Below are 16,692 nucleotides of genomic sequence, written 5' to 3' on the forward strand. Positions count from 1 at the left end.
TCTAGCTCGTAAAATGATGAAGAACAAAGGCCTATTCATTGACATTATGGAAATGATTGACTGGTCTAACCGGGTGCTTAAAGGTGGCATTATGCAATTATATCTCGATTTAAAAAAAAAAAAAAAACCCAATGCTGTACAGAACTTTTAAAAGCCTCTAAAATTAAGTGGGAAATAATGCCAAATGCTGTTCAAACATAAACCCCAATAAAGGCAGGATTAGGTTGGGAATTTGTAAAATATGTCAACAACAAGGCTTATTTAAGGAACCAAATTATTGGCAATTTTCGTCAATTTTTATAGCATTTGTACTAAATGGTAACAGCTGCTCTTGAAAACAGTACTCTGGCTATTTACAGATTGTCAGCAGTCAAATAAAAATGTAACTTAGCACAGATGTTTATTTTCATCAGATTTTATTTGAAGGCCAAATCGCATAGAACATCGCATAAACTTTATAGGCCATCTTTTAAGTTGCACATTAGAAGACAGATACACAGCAGTGATTTCTATGAGAAATTCAATCCCAAAAGCTTGCGCTAAAACCCATTCTCTATGTACCCAGTGGTACCAAGTCAGAGTGTCCACAAATTTCTCATTCAATTTCCATCGAAATGAGATGAGCGGCTCCTCTCATTTAAAATTAATGAATGCAGATTGAAGAGATGTTGATTCTATCACAGCATCAGCTGGCAAGTCTGTCCTTTCCGGCACTTAAATAGAAAACATATCAACATATAGGCTACTTAAGTTTGAATACCACTCAACCGACTGAATAAATTTGCAACTCAATACGCAGTCTTGTTTTATTTCTTTTCGGGCTGATGCTCAAGCCCACAGAAGAACATGCAATCTTGCTACTCATTAGTTGTGTGTCATTTTGTTTTTTTCTGTTCGTATTATCTCCTGTTAGTCATCAGGTGAAGGACGATACATGTTTGCTTCTTCTGGAGTACCGAACACAACATGGTCAACCTTTTTGTCCTAAAAAACTGGAACAATGTGCAACTCGGGCACTTAACATTGAAGCTTTTCATGGTAAAAATGAAAATAAAAATGCAGGACTGTGGCGATCAATGCGTGGGGACACTGAGGTTTTGTACAGCACCAAATGTCAGGGAGAATGCTGCATTGTATGGTTGGGATGTTATTTCAGTTTGGTTACAGTAAACAGTCAAAGTTCAGGCAGACAGCGCCAAGAAACAAACAATGACCTGGCAATGCAACTGCAATGTGAGTCACGAAATAAAAAAAAAGGTCAAAAAGGCAAGTAGATAGTGGTATATTGACTTTAAATTCATTCCCTTATCAAAAGTTTAAAGCTAATTGAAGGTTATTATGTTTACGTTTAAGTCAACCAACTAAGCTGATAAAAAGGGATTGGTGGAGTGAGCAGGTATGACGTCCTACACTGCCGCGTTCTCCTCATATGCAAATTGCAGAGGGTCAAGGGTGTTGTGGTGAATATAACGTACTGACCTTCTTAAATGTCCCTTTGCATCAGTTTTTGAATTTAAGTTTAAACTGGCCGATGTGTAATCAATGTAGGCCCATGAACAGTAGTTTTCATGTGTTGGATGTGAACCTTCAGGGAGCAGGCTAGTGACATCAGGAACTAGATCACTCCTTGCAGGGAGGTGTTTTTGTGATTTTCTGTTTGGATCGGTCAATAAACTGCCGGAATTGCATCACGTATGGCTTCCTAATACAAAACTTGAACTGCTCCATTTTTTTTTTTCTTTTACTTCACTCACCTGGCAGTGTAACTCAAGCACACTTGTAACTGCTTTCAGCTCTCAACAGAAGTAACAGTAAGTCAAGGTAGCGCTGTTACCATAATACAGTATTGTACATACACGTCACAAAGTGAATTCAATCTAACTGGAAAAGCCACTATTAGAAACAGATCCTGCAAAATTGTAGTGTCAGCGTTTTAACTACCTTAACATTTATTTGCCTTTGCCTTTAACATAGAACCCAGCGAAGGTACTGCCACAACTATGTGTTCTTTCAAATACTGACATGATATCATGTAATCAGATAAATAGATGTGGGAAGATAATGACTCCAGTTGCAAATGTGATACATAGAACATTTGTTATTTCAAATAAACAGGGTAGTAGGATTGCATGTTGAGTGTCATACTTGTCAACATGTCATGTCATGTCATGTCAACCCCTATACTGTCATGATACCATTCCTTCACATACGGTTCTCATGATATTATTTCCAAACGTGGAGTTTTTACAAACCAACACCCTTGGGGAAAAATGGTGGAAAAAAATGATAGCTTTAGAGGCTGCGTCAAAATGTCCTAAGACTCGTAGTTACGAAATGGAAATTTTTGTTCCTTAATACAAACGTTAAAAGATTTTCCAGCCAACATTACTCATTAACACCATTTGTATTAGATGCAACACTACAGATAAATACACATTATAAGGAAGGTATAGTTGTCTCTAGGAAGATTAAATAACTTTAAAAGGGAGGATTAATTGTCCTGAGAGTAGTGTCACTTAGTTGAGGATTTGAGGACTTTTTATTCCCCCAGTCGAGTTTGGCAGCAGCCGCCATGTGGTCTGCCCTGCTTAAAAAGCACTTAACCTGCAGTTTACAAATTAAATAAGCCTTTATCTTGCGCCTTTTATAGCAGCCACAGTATGCAGCCCAGGGATAACGGTTGTGTTGGATAGGACCTTTGCGTCAAGCTATTTTAACCTTTCTGCACATTGACTAAGCAGCCTTTTTATGACTAAATAAAACAGATGTGGACAGCCAAGAGTGGAAGCTCAGTTTTGGTCGAACATCCTCTCTGTAATGTTGGTTGACCTTATATTTGCTCCAAATTTTGAATAAAATGTTCCCATATATTTTCCAGATGTAAAAATAAGTTTAGGTGTTAATTGCATTTGTATTCTCATTTTCTAATTATTTATTGTTATATTGTACTAGACAGCTGGTAGGGAGGCAATTTTGGTCAAACAGAAATGAACAACTGGTGATGGATTCAGCATCACAGGTTCCACCGTAGCTCCATAAAACATAAGTGACTTCACAGAAATTTGCTTGTTGCCTTTTAAATGACGCTTGATACTATATATTGACACATCTCGGGAGCTGGTGGCGTGAAGGTCAGAAGTAGGACATCTACTACAGCAAGTGCAAGTGGAAGACTATTCTTATATGATACAAATAAAGTAACTCTCTAATAAATCGAAATGAGGAAATAGACATCCAACCTGTGTATGATGTGCTTGGAGCGCAGGTATCCCAGGGCCAAAGCCAACTCGCAGATATACAGTTTGACCGTGCTCTCCGAGAAATGGACATTCTGCTGCAGGTGATAACGCAGATCTCCTCCAAGGAGCAAGTCCACCACCATGAACATATCCTCCTCGTCCTGGAAGGAATACCTGCCGTAGAGGAAGATGGCGCAGAAATGATTAGTGACAAAGCAACGCAGCACTCCGGGACACACTGTAAGTAGTGGAATCTTGTCACATCCAACACCTATGGGTTTTAATTCATAGATTAATGTTTTTGTGACCAAATTAATAATTTTAGTTCAACTAATACATGCCCATCCTGTTTTTGGAGTGTGTTGGGGGCAGGAATTGAGGTGTTTCAGAGTGCTATACAAACATTTATAAAACATGGTGATCATGTTGCTGGAGGAACCTTCAGTGTAATCTATACATCAATTTTCTATAACAATTTCTGTACACTTCATTTGAACTGCAAATGACTTAAGACCCTATCCCAGCTGACTTTGGGTGGGAGACAGGATGCACCGGTCAATCTCAGGATACAAATATATAAATAACCACTCACACACATTCACACGTATAGACAAATAATTCTATTCCACCATGGTACTTTTTTCGTTATTGCTGTTTTTTTGTTTCGCACTGTAAATCCACATAGAAAGACATTGAAGGCAGAGGGTGGTTTTATGACTTGATACCCTTTACCTTGCAAAGCACTTTTTGGTGGTGATACTGTATATTCTTCTTAGATCATATGGCATACAGTACATCCTGTACACACATTTTCTTGTGCATGGGAATGCCAATACTCTCTACTCCAATCTTTTCTGCAGCATTCCTCCATCGCCCTTATTTGTGTGAAAGGCCATGTCAGGGTCATAATGCTACATGTTGTTATCCATTAATCACGAAACGCTACTCGAGAGAAAGCGAGTCATCCAAATCAGCATGCCGCACACTGCTTTCCTGCTCCAATGATTGCCATTCAAGCTTCCGACTGCGGCCAAATTGTCGTCTTCTGTATTAAAGATAAGATAGAAACATAGTGACATTCAGACATAACCTCACATTTAGATTGGTGATTTGTTTTGTTCTTTTTTTTAACACACAGAGTTGTGAAGGAGTTTCTGCTGCATGGGTGGTGATTGATTAGCTGACTCCAAATTGTTTGTTAGGGCTCAGATAATGCTGAAACCACTTAACATCTTATTGGCCTCACAGGGCAGAAAGGATATCTGCCAAGGTAGGAAAGAGGATACACGACCACACCATGAGAACAGAGTGCCTTGCAGGAAATTTCCAGCCTTTGACCAGGAAATACACATTGCCTCCACCGAAGTTGGAATTCCTATTTGTGAAATGGATAAATTTGACGATAATCATCATGAATGTGGAAATAAAGCTGTATTACAGCGTCAACATTTTGTGGTTACATACAAGTAACCAGCATTTGACTTTTCTTTGAAGATACCCGTGTATCACTACACTTTTTCTCTAAGCGGTATGTTAAGTGGATGCATGTATGACTTTATACATGATTTATAACCCAAAAAATATTATAGCACGATAGTATAACACATTTTCCCAACAAAAGCTGAGCTCAGATGTACCCTCATACTCCTTAAATTCCACACTTTTCAATTTCCCTTCATCCATCCATCCATCCATCCATCCATCCATCCATCCATCCATCCATCCATCCATCCATCCATTTTCTTAGCCACTTATCCTCACGAGGGTCGTGGAAGTGCTGAAGCCTATCCCAGTTGTCAATAGGCAGGAGGAGGGCTACACCGCGAATTGGTTTCCAGCCAATTGAAGGGAACATAGAGACAAACAGCCGCACTCACAATCACACTTAGGGGCAATTTAGAGTGTCCAATTAATGTTGCATGTTTTTGGGTTGTGGGAGGAAACCGGAGTGCCCGGAGAAAACCCATGCAGGCACGGGGAGAACATGCAAACTCCACATAGGCGGGTCTCGGATCGAACCCGGGAACTCTTTCCAGCTGAGCCACCGTGCCGCCAATTTCCCTCCAAAGATACGAAATTTTCATACTACGTCACTAACCTGCAGCTAATTTCAAGATGAGAAAATCTTAAAACTAAATATGCAAAGCACTGACAAAAATCTAATGGGGTTGTAGTACGTACTGTGAGCTTACTAAGGATGTTCCACTCTATTAATCACTTTAATAGCTTAATTATCTCTTTAAATCTGTCTTTCCACCGCTCCTTCACTGACACTCATGAACAGAGAGCAAATACCTTTTCACCCAGTTCGTCAAGGTTCTAATGAGTCTTGAGCTGACACATGTATTTAAGCAGACAAGTTAGGCATTCACTTGCTGGCTTGGCAGAGTAACCTTGTCTTTTATTCAGCTATTTGTGTCAAATGAAAAGGTATGTACTTTCCATTTTACTGCTATTACGATTAAGTAGAAGCCGTTCAGTGAATTGTGGGTTCTGGTTTGGAATCTCGGTCCGGGCTTCACAGATTTCTTCTGCGTCCTTCAAAAAACGGAACGTATGGTTAACTGAAGGCAAAATTGTCCAAAGGTGTGGATGGCTTTCTACGTGTGCCCCGCTGCTGGCTCAAGACCAGTCTAAGGGGTACTCTGTCTCTTGCCTGCCTGAAATTTAAATTGGGATAGGCTCTACATCACTGGACATCATAAGAAGGACCATGAATATCCACAACAGATGAATAGTTCATAAAGTTCTCTTTTTTGCTTGCCATTATGTATTTCTTTTCAAAAGTCCTTTCTGTCCAACAGCTCCCCCCAAAAATGTTTTTTCCCCACAATTTTCTACAATACTGCTTGGTTGAATAGAGCAGATGGAAAAATAATGGATGGGACAAAAGGAAGTACAAATACTTCATCTTCTTGGACATCCATTAGCAGCTTGTTGCTTTATTTTGCACAGAGCAACAGTCAGAATGGGGATAAGCACTCCTAGATGTCTTCGCGCGACCAAGGCATCTTTGGTAACATTTTCCTCCTCGAGCTGTCCCATTTTTTTCCCCTCTGTCTCGTTGTGTCTCTCCTCTCACACGTGTTTGTGGCCTCCAGGCAGCCAATCCTGAGGGAGGGCGTCCTGCATGAAGCTTTTAGAGAGACACAGGCACCGCAGGCCACTTCGATAATGGAAGTCTCACAGCAGTTCACTGGATAATGTCCTTACAAGGCAATCCTTCCCCACTTTTCAAATTTAATACAAATGCTGGGTATGGCCAAACAGTTTCACAAAAATACTGTCAATTCCTTGCAAAAGGAAGTCAGTCCTAGTACACAAGAATCTTGGAACTTAAGGAAGGAAACTTAGAATGTAAGCATAATTTTCAAGAGGAAAAACATTGTCTAAAACTCAGTACTTTTGAGACCATATCTTCAGTAGTTTTACTGTTAACATTTGGATAACTTAGAATAGCAATTACATGATGCATAGTCACACAGTCAAGCTAATACCTTAGTTTGACAACTCTATTTAGTTTTATTTGTTTCTTTGTCATAGATGTAGGTAAGAATAGGGATTAAAAACTGTTAACTTTGTGATGTAAATTTACTTTTTCTACAAAGACACATGTAGTCATGCCATTTTGCAAGACAGATAATGCAATATTCGCTTGGAGTATGACAGCAATTAATATTTGTTTTCCAGGTATAGATAATCAGCACAGACTGTAGCATATTCGGATTTCAGTCCAGAGACGTTTCCAGTACGAGTGTTTTAGTCCGACCTTCAAAAAATTCAATTCAGACTGAGGTGATCCCAGTAGTTTAGAAGTCGGACTCTATTTTTTCTAGTATCATGTTCTGGTAGATTAATTAAGTACACATCCAGAATATTAAACAAGAAATCTAATTTACTGAAGGGAAACAGCTGGCTGTCTACTCAAACTGATGTATTGGCTTCATGCTGTCAGACACTCCTAACCGCTAACACCTCCCACTGTCCGATGCCTACCGGACATCCAAAGAGGAATGCATAAATTTAAATAAAACAAATCCACATTACTTTAATAATAACAGCAATAACCTGCAAGGTTTTTTTTTTTCGTAACGGCAAAAGTGATGAGTACAGTTGAATTACACGTACTGCATAAAAATCCAATACATACAAACATATGGTTTATTTTCTGTAAAAAAAAAGTATATTTTTAATGCATTAAAGAATGTCCAATCTTTGAGGATATGTTTTCTCAAGTGTCATTGCTTTCAAGGCATTGCTTTTAAAAGAAAATGCTATTGGTGTTTTCTGAGGGTACAGGAGCATGAATAGAACATGACAAAGATTGTTACTCTGTAAAACACAGTTGAAAAAGACTACTGGTGGCCCTGAAGCAATTTAAGCTTTTCATTGTATACTGCGTCGTGTAATACGTGTGAAATGACTTTCTACAATAGCATGTATTTGTCATTGAGGTTAGCCTAAAAGAATGAACTGTATAAAAGCAATTTTAGGATTTGACAGAGCAAGAATAGGACCTTCAAAAAGGAGTGAAAAGGCACGAATGCTAGAACAATTCTCTTGTTGGCAATGTCAGCCTGGGAGCACGTACAATCCAAATGCCCACCAACGGCATGAACCATTTATATGTGAACCAAGACACAGGGTCCACCAGAACATCTTCAACTCTGGTCCTAATGGGTGCTCAGACTGAAAGGGGTCTTTACGTGACCAGGTAAAATTAGACGTGGCGCGTGCCGTAACTCTGATCGAGGGCAGGTGAGTCAGGGTTTTCGTATTTTGGCAGACACGTGCAGCCAGTGTATTTAAATAAGGTTGTTCTGCACTGCTGTGGGAGTTAACACAGCCAACTTCAGTCACCACCAATCATAGCAACTCTGGAAGAGCAATGTGTGGGTGAATGGATCACAGTCTCAGGTTTTGGCTACTGTGGCAAAGACAACTTGATTAAATACAGTATGAGCTGGTTGAAGTGTTAGCATCTATCCCGCAAATGTTAATGATCACATTTTCAAGCTGCCCTTTTTTCCAAAAAATTATAATGCTATTGTTGTCAAAACAAACACTGAGACAAGTTTATCTTCAAAGGCCACGGAATAAAGGAACTGTTGTCATAAACTTCCTGCCAAAACAGTCTTTCCAGTGGACAGAGTATTCATAAATTGAATTCTCCTAATTTATTAAATTTTGTAGGTCTCTCTTTAGGACACTAAACCTTAACATTAAGGAACAATCATTTACTTTGTAATCCAACAATAAGACACTAGGAGAGTTGAATCATGGAGAAAAAGAATAAACATTCTTTTTCAGAGATGCTAAAAAGAGATCAAATCAATTTTCCTACAAATAGAGGCCTTGGTCCAGTTCATTTGCCTACAGCTAATGTCTCAGTTTTTAACCTTGAATGCTAAACTCGGGACAAACATGCCAACTCAACACAACCGAGAGAGTGGGCGAGCTGGCAAGCCGCTGACCCAAGCATCTCTCCAGAGGAAACCACCCCTCCCGGGGGGGGAATTTCCACTGCCAAAAGCATTCACTTCCAGACTCCTCCACCCTACGTAATGTTCGATGCAGCATCCCAGAAAACATGCGCTGTCATTGTTTGTCAGATAAGTCAGTGCATTGCTCGCGTCTGCAGCCTCCTTGATACTCGGCTGTCCTTTTCTATCCCATCTTTTTTTTTGCTATCCCTCCATCCTAAATTGTTTATGGCTGTGAAATTTGTGAGTTTTTCTCTCACAGTAGTCTTTCTGCCAGGCTACTGCAATGTTTTTGAAAGATATGAAGTAATATAAGGGCTGTTTGTTCCTAGGGATCCAATCCAAAGGAGCAATAAATAAAAACAAAGTGTGCACCTTTGATACAAATAGACTGAAAGGAAGTGAGGAGGGAATTCATTTTTTTTCAGCGATGTCAGTTCTTCTCTCTTCTTAATCTCTGCTTGATGGAACTGGGTAGCAGAAAAGGTGTGCCTATCGTTAATAAATGAGGCCTCACATATGAAGCTGTGATTCTAGGTGCTCAATACTGTTTAAAATTATGAAAAAATTACAAATTAAGTTGCTTAAAAGTAGTTGATGACTCATCTTGATTATGAGTAAGCCTATGTGTCATTAGATTCCCCAAATGCAGCGAGGCAAATGGGATGCAAAAAAATTGAAGCTCGAGATGAGCACGCAAACTACATTTTTCCTTTTAACTACTTCTACTATGATGTGCACAGGGGATTGTGGGTGTTCATGACTCATTGCTAAACAGATTGAACAGCCTTTTAATGGGTCATTTTCCCTTTAGCCTGTATTTCATTGGAATGATGGACAGTGTACGAGGACAATGCCTTGTGGAAACATTCAAATGGTTGCTGTGGTCATGAGGGGAAGCACTGAAAGTGGAGATCAATGACAGCGCTTCAGAGGTTTTCACAAAAGGGATTTTCTTCCAATATATATTTCTGTGAGTGTACTGTATTGCAATTGCTATTTCATCCACATGAAACTTGAGGGACAGACTAAAGACTCATTGAGGAACAAAAAAAAAAAACCCTAGCGGAAAAATGGGTGGCTTTACCAGATGTTCACCAGGAAAGGATGCTCCAGGTTCTGCATGATCTGCAGCTCCTTCAATACGTTCCTCACTTCGTTACGCTCCACACATTTCAGCTTGTTCATGTATTTCATGGCGTACATCTTCTTAGTGTCTTTCTTCTGCACAATGCACACCTGAGGAGAGCAGAACTCTTTCAATGCAAACTCTTCAGCTACAGATAATGATGATGATGAAGAAGAAATTACCTCACTGCCAAATCCAGATTTATGCATTCGAATGGAAGTTTGGAACTCAGCACGCAGTGAATCCTGCTCTAATATACAGCACTTTTAACTTGATGGAATGTGCCCTGTTTCCACTAAAGAATATAGTTGGGTTTAGTGAACTGCGTTAACTGTATTTTTGGTGTTTTTGTAGAAAAATTGTAGAAATAATTATGTAGCCTCTACCATCCCACTTTTCAGTATTGGTTAACCAGTGGAAGGAGCATGGTACAGTTTTGCTTGTATAGGATAGAGTGACAAATATAACTTTTTGCTGATTGATCAACAGAATTATTGATTTCACTTTAAAAAACGAATGGATCAATGGACAAAACGTTGACAGTGCGGTACCGAGTTGGGAGAATTTAATATGAGCATTTCTCTCCCAGGGTGGAATTAAAAAGCCACATAGCATGGGAAAGGAAGGAATTCCTCAGTCTGTCAGTGGAGCAAGGCAGAAATATCAGCCTGTCACTAAATTTGCGCCTATGCCTGGAGATGGTATTGTGCAGTGGATGCACCATGACGGACAGAAGCTTGTTGGGTATGATCCTTTCTGCCACAGCTGCCATGATGTCCAACTCTGTGTCCACAAGAGCGTCACCTTGCTCCTCAGTTTATCCAGTCGAGAAGTGTCCCTTTTCTTGATACACAACTTCAACTAATGCATGAGAGTTCTTACCACGACTGACTGCTTGAACACCTGCAGAATTGTTTGGCAGATATTTATGGAAGCCAGTCTTCTGATAAAGTACACACGTCTTTATCCTTTCCTGTATGGAGCCCCAGTCTAGGCAGTCCAATACAGCCCCAGGTATTTGTTCCCATTTATACAAACCAATCAGGTTAAGGTCTCTGCGTCCTACATTTACCATAATTTCTCTAGTCTTGCTTGAGGTAAGGTGCAAGTGTTTGGAGTAACATCACGTGTAAACCCCTCAATCACTGTGTGTACTCCTACCTGATATAACCCACAATCACCAAATTGTACTTCATATCCGAGGTATAGAACAGGCCATTTGGGAGGACCCAGTGGTGCTCAATGTCATACCTGCACTCCCCCAGCCTTACATACTAGGGTCTGCCTGTCAGATAGTCAGTAATTCATGCCACAATGTGTGAAATAACACCCATCTCTGCCAGTTTGTCTGGGAGTAGCGGAGGCTGGTTAGTATTGAAGGAACTGGAGGAGTCTAAAAATGCCATCCTCACAACACCGCTGCCTCTGTCCAAGTGAAAAAGGGATTGTCGGAGTGAGCAGGTATGACCTCCTAAACTGCTACGTTCTTCTGATATGCGAACTGCAGAGGGTCAAAGGCATTTTGGGGAAAAAGCAGCCGTTCCATTGTCTTCATCACTTGTTCGGTAGGTAGGTAGGCCCAAACAGCCTGAAGTCATAAAGATCACCAGAAAGTTTTTTTTTTTTTTTTTTTTTTTTTAAGGAATCGTGACGATGCAGGACCCTCCCTTGTCCCAGGTTAAATTTGAAGAGGTTCACACAGCTTCGGCATGCAGGCTTTCATCCCTTTCAAGGGAAATTCCATCAGGCCCTGCTGCTTTGTCGGATCGAAGCCTCCTCAGCTGTCCACGAACCGGGCTATTATTTCGATCTGCGGGAGGGTTTGAGTGGGATGTTCTCCTCTGTACTGTCTTGTGAGAAATGGGAGGGGTACTGTATTCAGAATTGCCAATGAGCTTATACTGCTGGTTTGCGCTCCCCAAATCCCCTTAAGTGGTATCATGACTTTCAGAACTTCAGCCGCCGATTGTCTTCATTTTGTCCTATACCAACTTCATGCTGATTTTCTGCAGCTTCTGCTCCAACATACTTTACTTTTCCTTTACCTACCCGAACTGAACTTTAAATTTGAAATTCTACTGCTCATGCTTGAGCTCAAGCGAGACCACCATCTCCGAAGGCCATAATCTTCTGGTTGAGAAGACCTTTGAAGCCACTCTCCATCCAGGGCTTTGTTTGCAAAGGAGTGTAAGATTGTTACACAAACAACAATTTCTATAAAGAAGATGATGTATTCAAAGTAGTGCAATCCGCCACCTTTTCCACCTTTTAATAGTGGGACACCTGCTGTGCATCCCAGTGTTGTTCCAAAGTAGTCTTCCAGAGCCTGCGCTAATTCCACAGGCCACTTCCTCAATGATGGTTATTTTTCTTCCTGTCGTTGTGTAGTGAGGCATCAGCAGGATGAGGTTTCGATCTACTTTTCCCAGTACAGGCAGTGAAATTGACGAAGATTTGCAATACTTCGCCACACTTGCATCATAATACAATATAACCCTAAAAATAAATTAAAGGGGAACTTATTTGGTAAGGCTTGAATTGGAAATCCATTAAAGATGCAGCCCATCAGGGCGCTTACCGTCTTTTGACGGAGACGATATGTGCAACGGAGACGTGTGGCTGTGCTACAAGCGTCAATAAGCCAGTGATTACTGCTATCTGCTATCTAAGAGTCTTCTGTGGAGCAGCTGGCGTAGTTAATCAGCCAAACCCTGATCACATCACTCTCCTCATTGAACAGCTTGCCATGTATCGTGATTATATTGCTTATCTGCCGTCAGACAGAATATCAATGCTGTGTACAGTTGGCCTATGTACGCACATTGTTATAATTCATCGGATGCAGTGAAAAAGCTGACATGACTCATTATCCTGTGCTATCTGGGTCCTGTCGATGAGACGGCCTTCAACAAATGTATTTTTTCTAGACTACTGTACAGAACACTGGTCTGGTGGTGATAATTTTTTTTATGAATTAAATATTTTTAACATTTTTTTAGTTTTAGCATGGCTGGCGAATTGTATGACTGTAAGAAAAAAATTAACTCTCGAACTAAAAGTGCAAACAAATCCAGAAAACATAAAGAGCAACGTGGGTTTTCTTCACACTTTTCCGATGCCAATGTATTTATCTTTTTTTCCCCAAGTCTATTTAAAATGTTTGCCTACGAATGAAGAAAATAATGCAAACCTATGAAAAACAGACTATAGTTTGGACTGTTCCAGGCCACTGCTTGTAGACACTCCACTGCATCAAATGGTCAAAATCACACAGTATTATTGAGAATACTGTATCACGAGTTGTATCATAATGGTATTATTATAGCAACTGCGTTTTTTTAATCAGCTTTTTAAGTTTTCAAATTACATACTTTTTAAACTTATTTCAGTGGTTAACTGCTTATAACACTTAATGCCAATTAAGAATGTTAAATTGTAAATGTTATATCCAGAAAATATGCAAAAAAAATTGTCTTACCTTTCCAAAGCTTCCTTTTCCTATTGCTCTGAGGATCTGGAAATGGTCAAAATTGACTGAAACGAAAGACAAGAACGACTGGAGTTAAATTGATGTTATCGGAATGAAAGTGTGCTTTTTAATAACATGGAATTAACTGAAAACATGTTTTAATAAAACCTACTCTGCCTCACACACACACACACACACACACACACACACACACACACACACACCACACACACACACACAACTCTCATCATTTAACCAGCAGCAAGCACTGCCATTTGAAACTGAATGGGCTGTTTGGTCCTGGTTACCATGACAACAAAAGGGAAGACCTTTTCCTCTCTGTGGAACCTCTGAGGACTGAGTAGCTGCTGGACAATTGACGTACTCATATGACCATTCACTACATCGATGTACACATGCATATAGAACTACACTTACACACAGTGTAGATTACACACACGTTTATTAGATTTGACAGATAATATTTCGCTTCGCTAGCCACATATCACACTCTCCTTTTGTCCCGATATGTGTTGGACTGAGTACTCAACTTACTTTGACAGGAACCACAAGTACCTTGACATGTGCGCACACACGCACACATACATACACACACACAATGCATAAACAGTACCATTTCCCCACTGAGCAACTTGGCGATGTTTTCTTTGATGGCTTTTCCCAAGACACAGCGAGGCTTGTGTCTACGAGTGGACATATGGAGCATTACAATATTCCGGCTGGCAATTTAACAAGCGATATTAAATGATGGACACCTGAGTAACGCAGCGTAAAATTATTGAACTCCGTAAACGGGTGTAACTGATGCAGTGTTAGCCACGTTGAGTGTGGAAGTTAGGAGCTCTATTGCTTAGCAGTTTGAGTTTGACTGACGCATGAAATCTCAGAGCTTCATGGTCTCGTCTGCAAATGACTGACGGTTATGAACCAACTAAAAACATATTTCTGTGCATGTGATCTCCATTATTATAGATGTTTGTTGTCCATTTTGTTGGTGCTTTAGATGACGTCCCACACCCTCAAAATTTGAGATTGACAAAACGTTTTTCTTAACTGTATGGAATTTTTAAACCACCTAGAAAACTGTCAAAACACAAAGTACTTCGTTGTAATGGAATATTTTAACGGAGCATCTGAAAAATGTGTTCACCTATTCATCCATCTTCTACCGCAACCTGATTTCACCTATGAGTCTACCTATTATATACCAGATTTTTTTTTTAAAATGTCCATGTTGGGGACATTAAGGATTCTAAATTGTTAATAGGAGTGAATATTAAGTGTGAATTATTTTTATTTTGGCGGCACAGTGGATCAGCTGGTAAAGCGTTGGCCTCACAGTTCTTAGGACCCGGGTTCGATCCCAGCCCCGCCTGTGTGGAGTTTGCATGTTCTCCCCGTGTCTGCGTGAGTTTTCTCTGGGCACTCCGGTTTACTGTCACATCCCGAAAACATGCAACATCAATTGGACACTCTAAATTGCCCCGAAATGTGAGTGTGAGTGCGGCTGTATGTCTCAATGTGCCCTCCGATTGGCTGTCAACCAGATTAAGGTGTACCCCGCCTCCTGCCCGTTGACAGCTGGGATAGGCTCCAGCACTCCCCGCGACCCTCGTGAGGATAAGCAGCAAAGAATATGGATGGATGGATTTTTTTTTGTCAATATGTGCTCTGCTATCGTCTGGCAACCAGTATCGGTGCCTTGCTTTTTGACAAGGGTCGACCAGAATTGGCTCGAGCTCTATCATGACATTAATGGGGACACCTAGGATAGAAAACGGATTGCCAAGCCAGAGAGAGGCATACAGTTAAACTCATATGTTGAGTTTAGGCATAAAACATTGAGAAAAAAAGGTTTGAGGATGGTACAATCATGAAAAATGCACCGTCGTTTCATTTGTTATTATTCACATGGTACAATTCTGAAGAAATGCAATCTTTTGGACCACTTTAAAGGTTACTGGTAACATCTTGGCTAAACTTAACTTTAAAGTAAAAGTCTGAATGGCTGACCAGAAAGTATTAAATGCTTTTCTATTTGAACCCAATACAACACCAAACATGAATCCTTTCATTGCTGCTCTAACATCTGCAACAGAGCCCACGGGCTCATGTCTCGGCGCAAGGTGAATAAAGCATGATCAGCAGTAAACAGGCGTTTTAAGCACAGTCGCCTGGTTACACGGAGTGGAAAATGTAGCGCAAAGGGGATACACGAATAATCCTCAAAGGGGACTAACAACATGCCCTAGCAGGATTCACGCACACTCTTCTGTTTTGATCAATTAATAAGGTTCAGCGACAGCCATGCAACACCCAATTGATTCTGCCCTGACGCAAGCGAGTAAAACTTTCTCTGGATGGATCTTCACAAGATGCGATCAGAAAAAGAAAAATCTGACCTCTTGAGGCAGTATGATTTTGGACTAAAACTGAAAATTAAGCTTGAATTTCTACTTCACATTTCTGCAGTTTTTTAGTTTGACAATGTTTTTTCTCAGTAAACACAAGAGCCATTAAAAGTTGAATTTCGACCAAAGGAAAAAAAAGCATGCATCGAAAAGAATCAAACTTGAAGGACCGGTATCTTGCATGATGTTACTAAAGTTAACGTAAACCTCCAGCATAACTCACGAAACCGCAGTTCAGTGCACAAAATGATTATGGTATCATTGTTTTCTTTTTGCAACATTTAATGGGTTTTAATAGGCACAATTGGGCTCAAAGGACTCCCAGTAATGTCCCAAAACCTTACATTTTAATATTTTACTTATTTTTACACTTGTGTCACAGTTATGAATGTTTAGAAATCAGATGTGTGACCAACATCTCAGGTGGGCCATTAAATGTTTCATTAAAGTTAAGTGTGTTATTCTTTCAATATCATCCACATCCAACGATATGCTATTGCAAATATTGAAGGTCTGACATCTACGACTTTTTGTTTTCTGATCAATCAAGGAAGTATTACTCCTCCAGTGGAAACAAAAGCCATTCCATGCTTAACAGTGTGTTGAACGATAAAGTACAAAGTCAAGAAACTCCCTTCTGCTTACGTCGAGCTCCAAAAGCTAGCTCTGCCTGCTTCTGACGTGAGCCCAGGGGATTACTTCCTTCTCAGCGCGAGGGGCTTTTCGTCTAATTCAAAATGACACGTCTGCCTTAAGCACAGCCGAGTTGGAAGTGCCCCTCGCTGTGTCAGAGGGGGCCTATTAACCTCAAGAGCGCACAGTAAGACTTGGATATGACTGACATTTTACCAAACAAAATGTTGGATGACTAAGCAGAGGTATGGTTCACCATGATTAATAAATTCCTCCTTTCATAAAGTCGCATCCAGTGAAAGGGCTC

The 16,692-nt window shown here is 40.2% G+C and overlaps 1 protein-coding gene across 5 annotated transcripts in view; it reads right to left on the reverse strand.

The window, feature by feature from the left end:
* The window catches only part of stk32a (serine/threonine kinase 32A), a 51,522-nt gene that overhangs the window by 22,048 nt on the left and 12,782 nt on the right, over positions 1-16,692 (reverse strand). For 4 of the 5 annotated variants that reach the window (XM_061803233.1, XM_061803237.1, XM_061803234.1 and 1 more), the window contains 3 exons: positions 13,330-13,385; positions 9,810-9,961; positions 3,240-3,413 (listed from right to left, as the gene is read on the reverse strand). In XM_061803233.1, coding sequence (XP_061659217.1) covers positions 3,240-3,413; positions 9,810-9,961; positions 13,330-13,385 — 382 coding nt within the window. Of the gene's footprint in view, positions 1-3,239; positions 3,414-9,809; positions 9,962-10,033; positions 10,147-13,329; positions 13,386-16,692 lie in introns of all 5 variants that reach the window. The other variant, XM_061803236.1, reaches the window with a different exon arrangement.

The sequence above is a fragment of the Syngnathoides biaculeatus genome, chromosome 18, assembly GCF_019802595.1.
Source record: "Syngnathoides biaculeatus isolate LvHL_M chromosome 18, ASM1980259v1, whole genome shotgun sequence".
In the NCBI taxonomy this organism is placed as follows: Eukaryota; Metazoa; Chordata; class Actinopteri; order Syngnathiformes; family Syngnathidae; genus Syngnathoides; species Syngnathoides biaculeatus.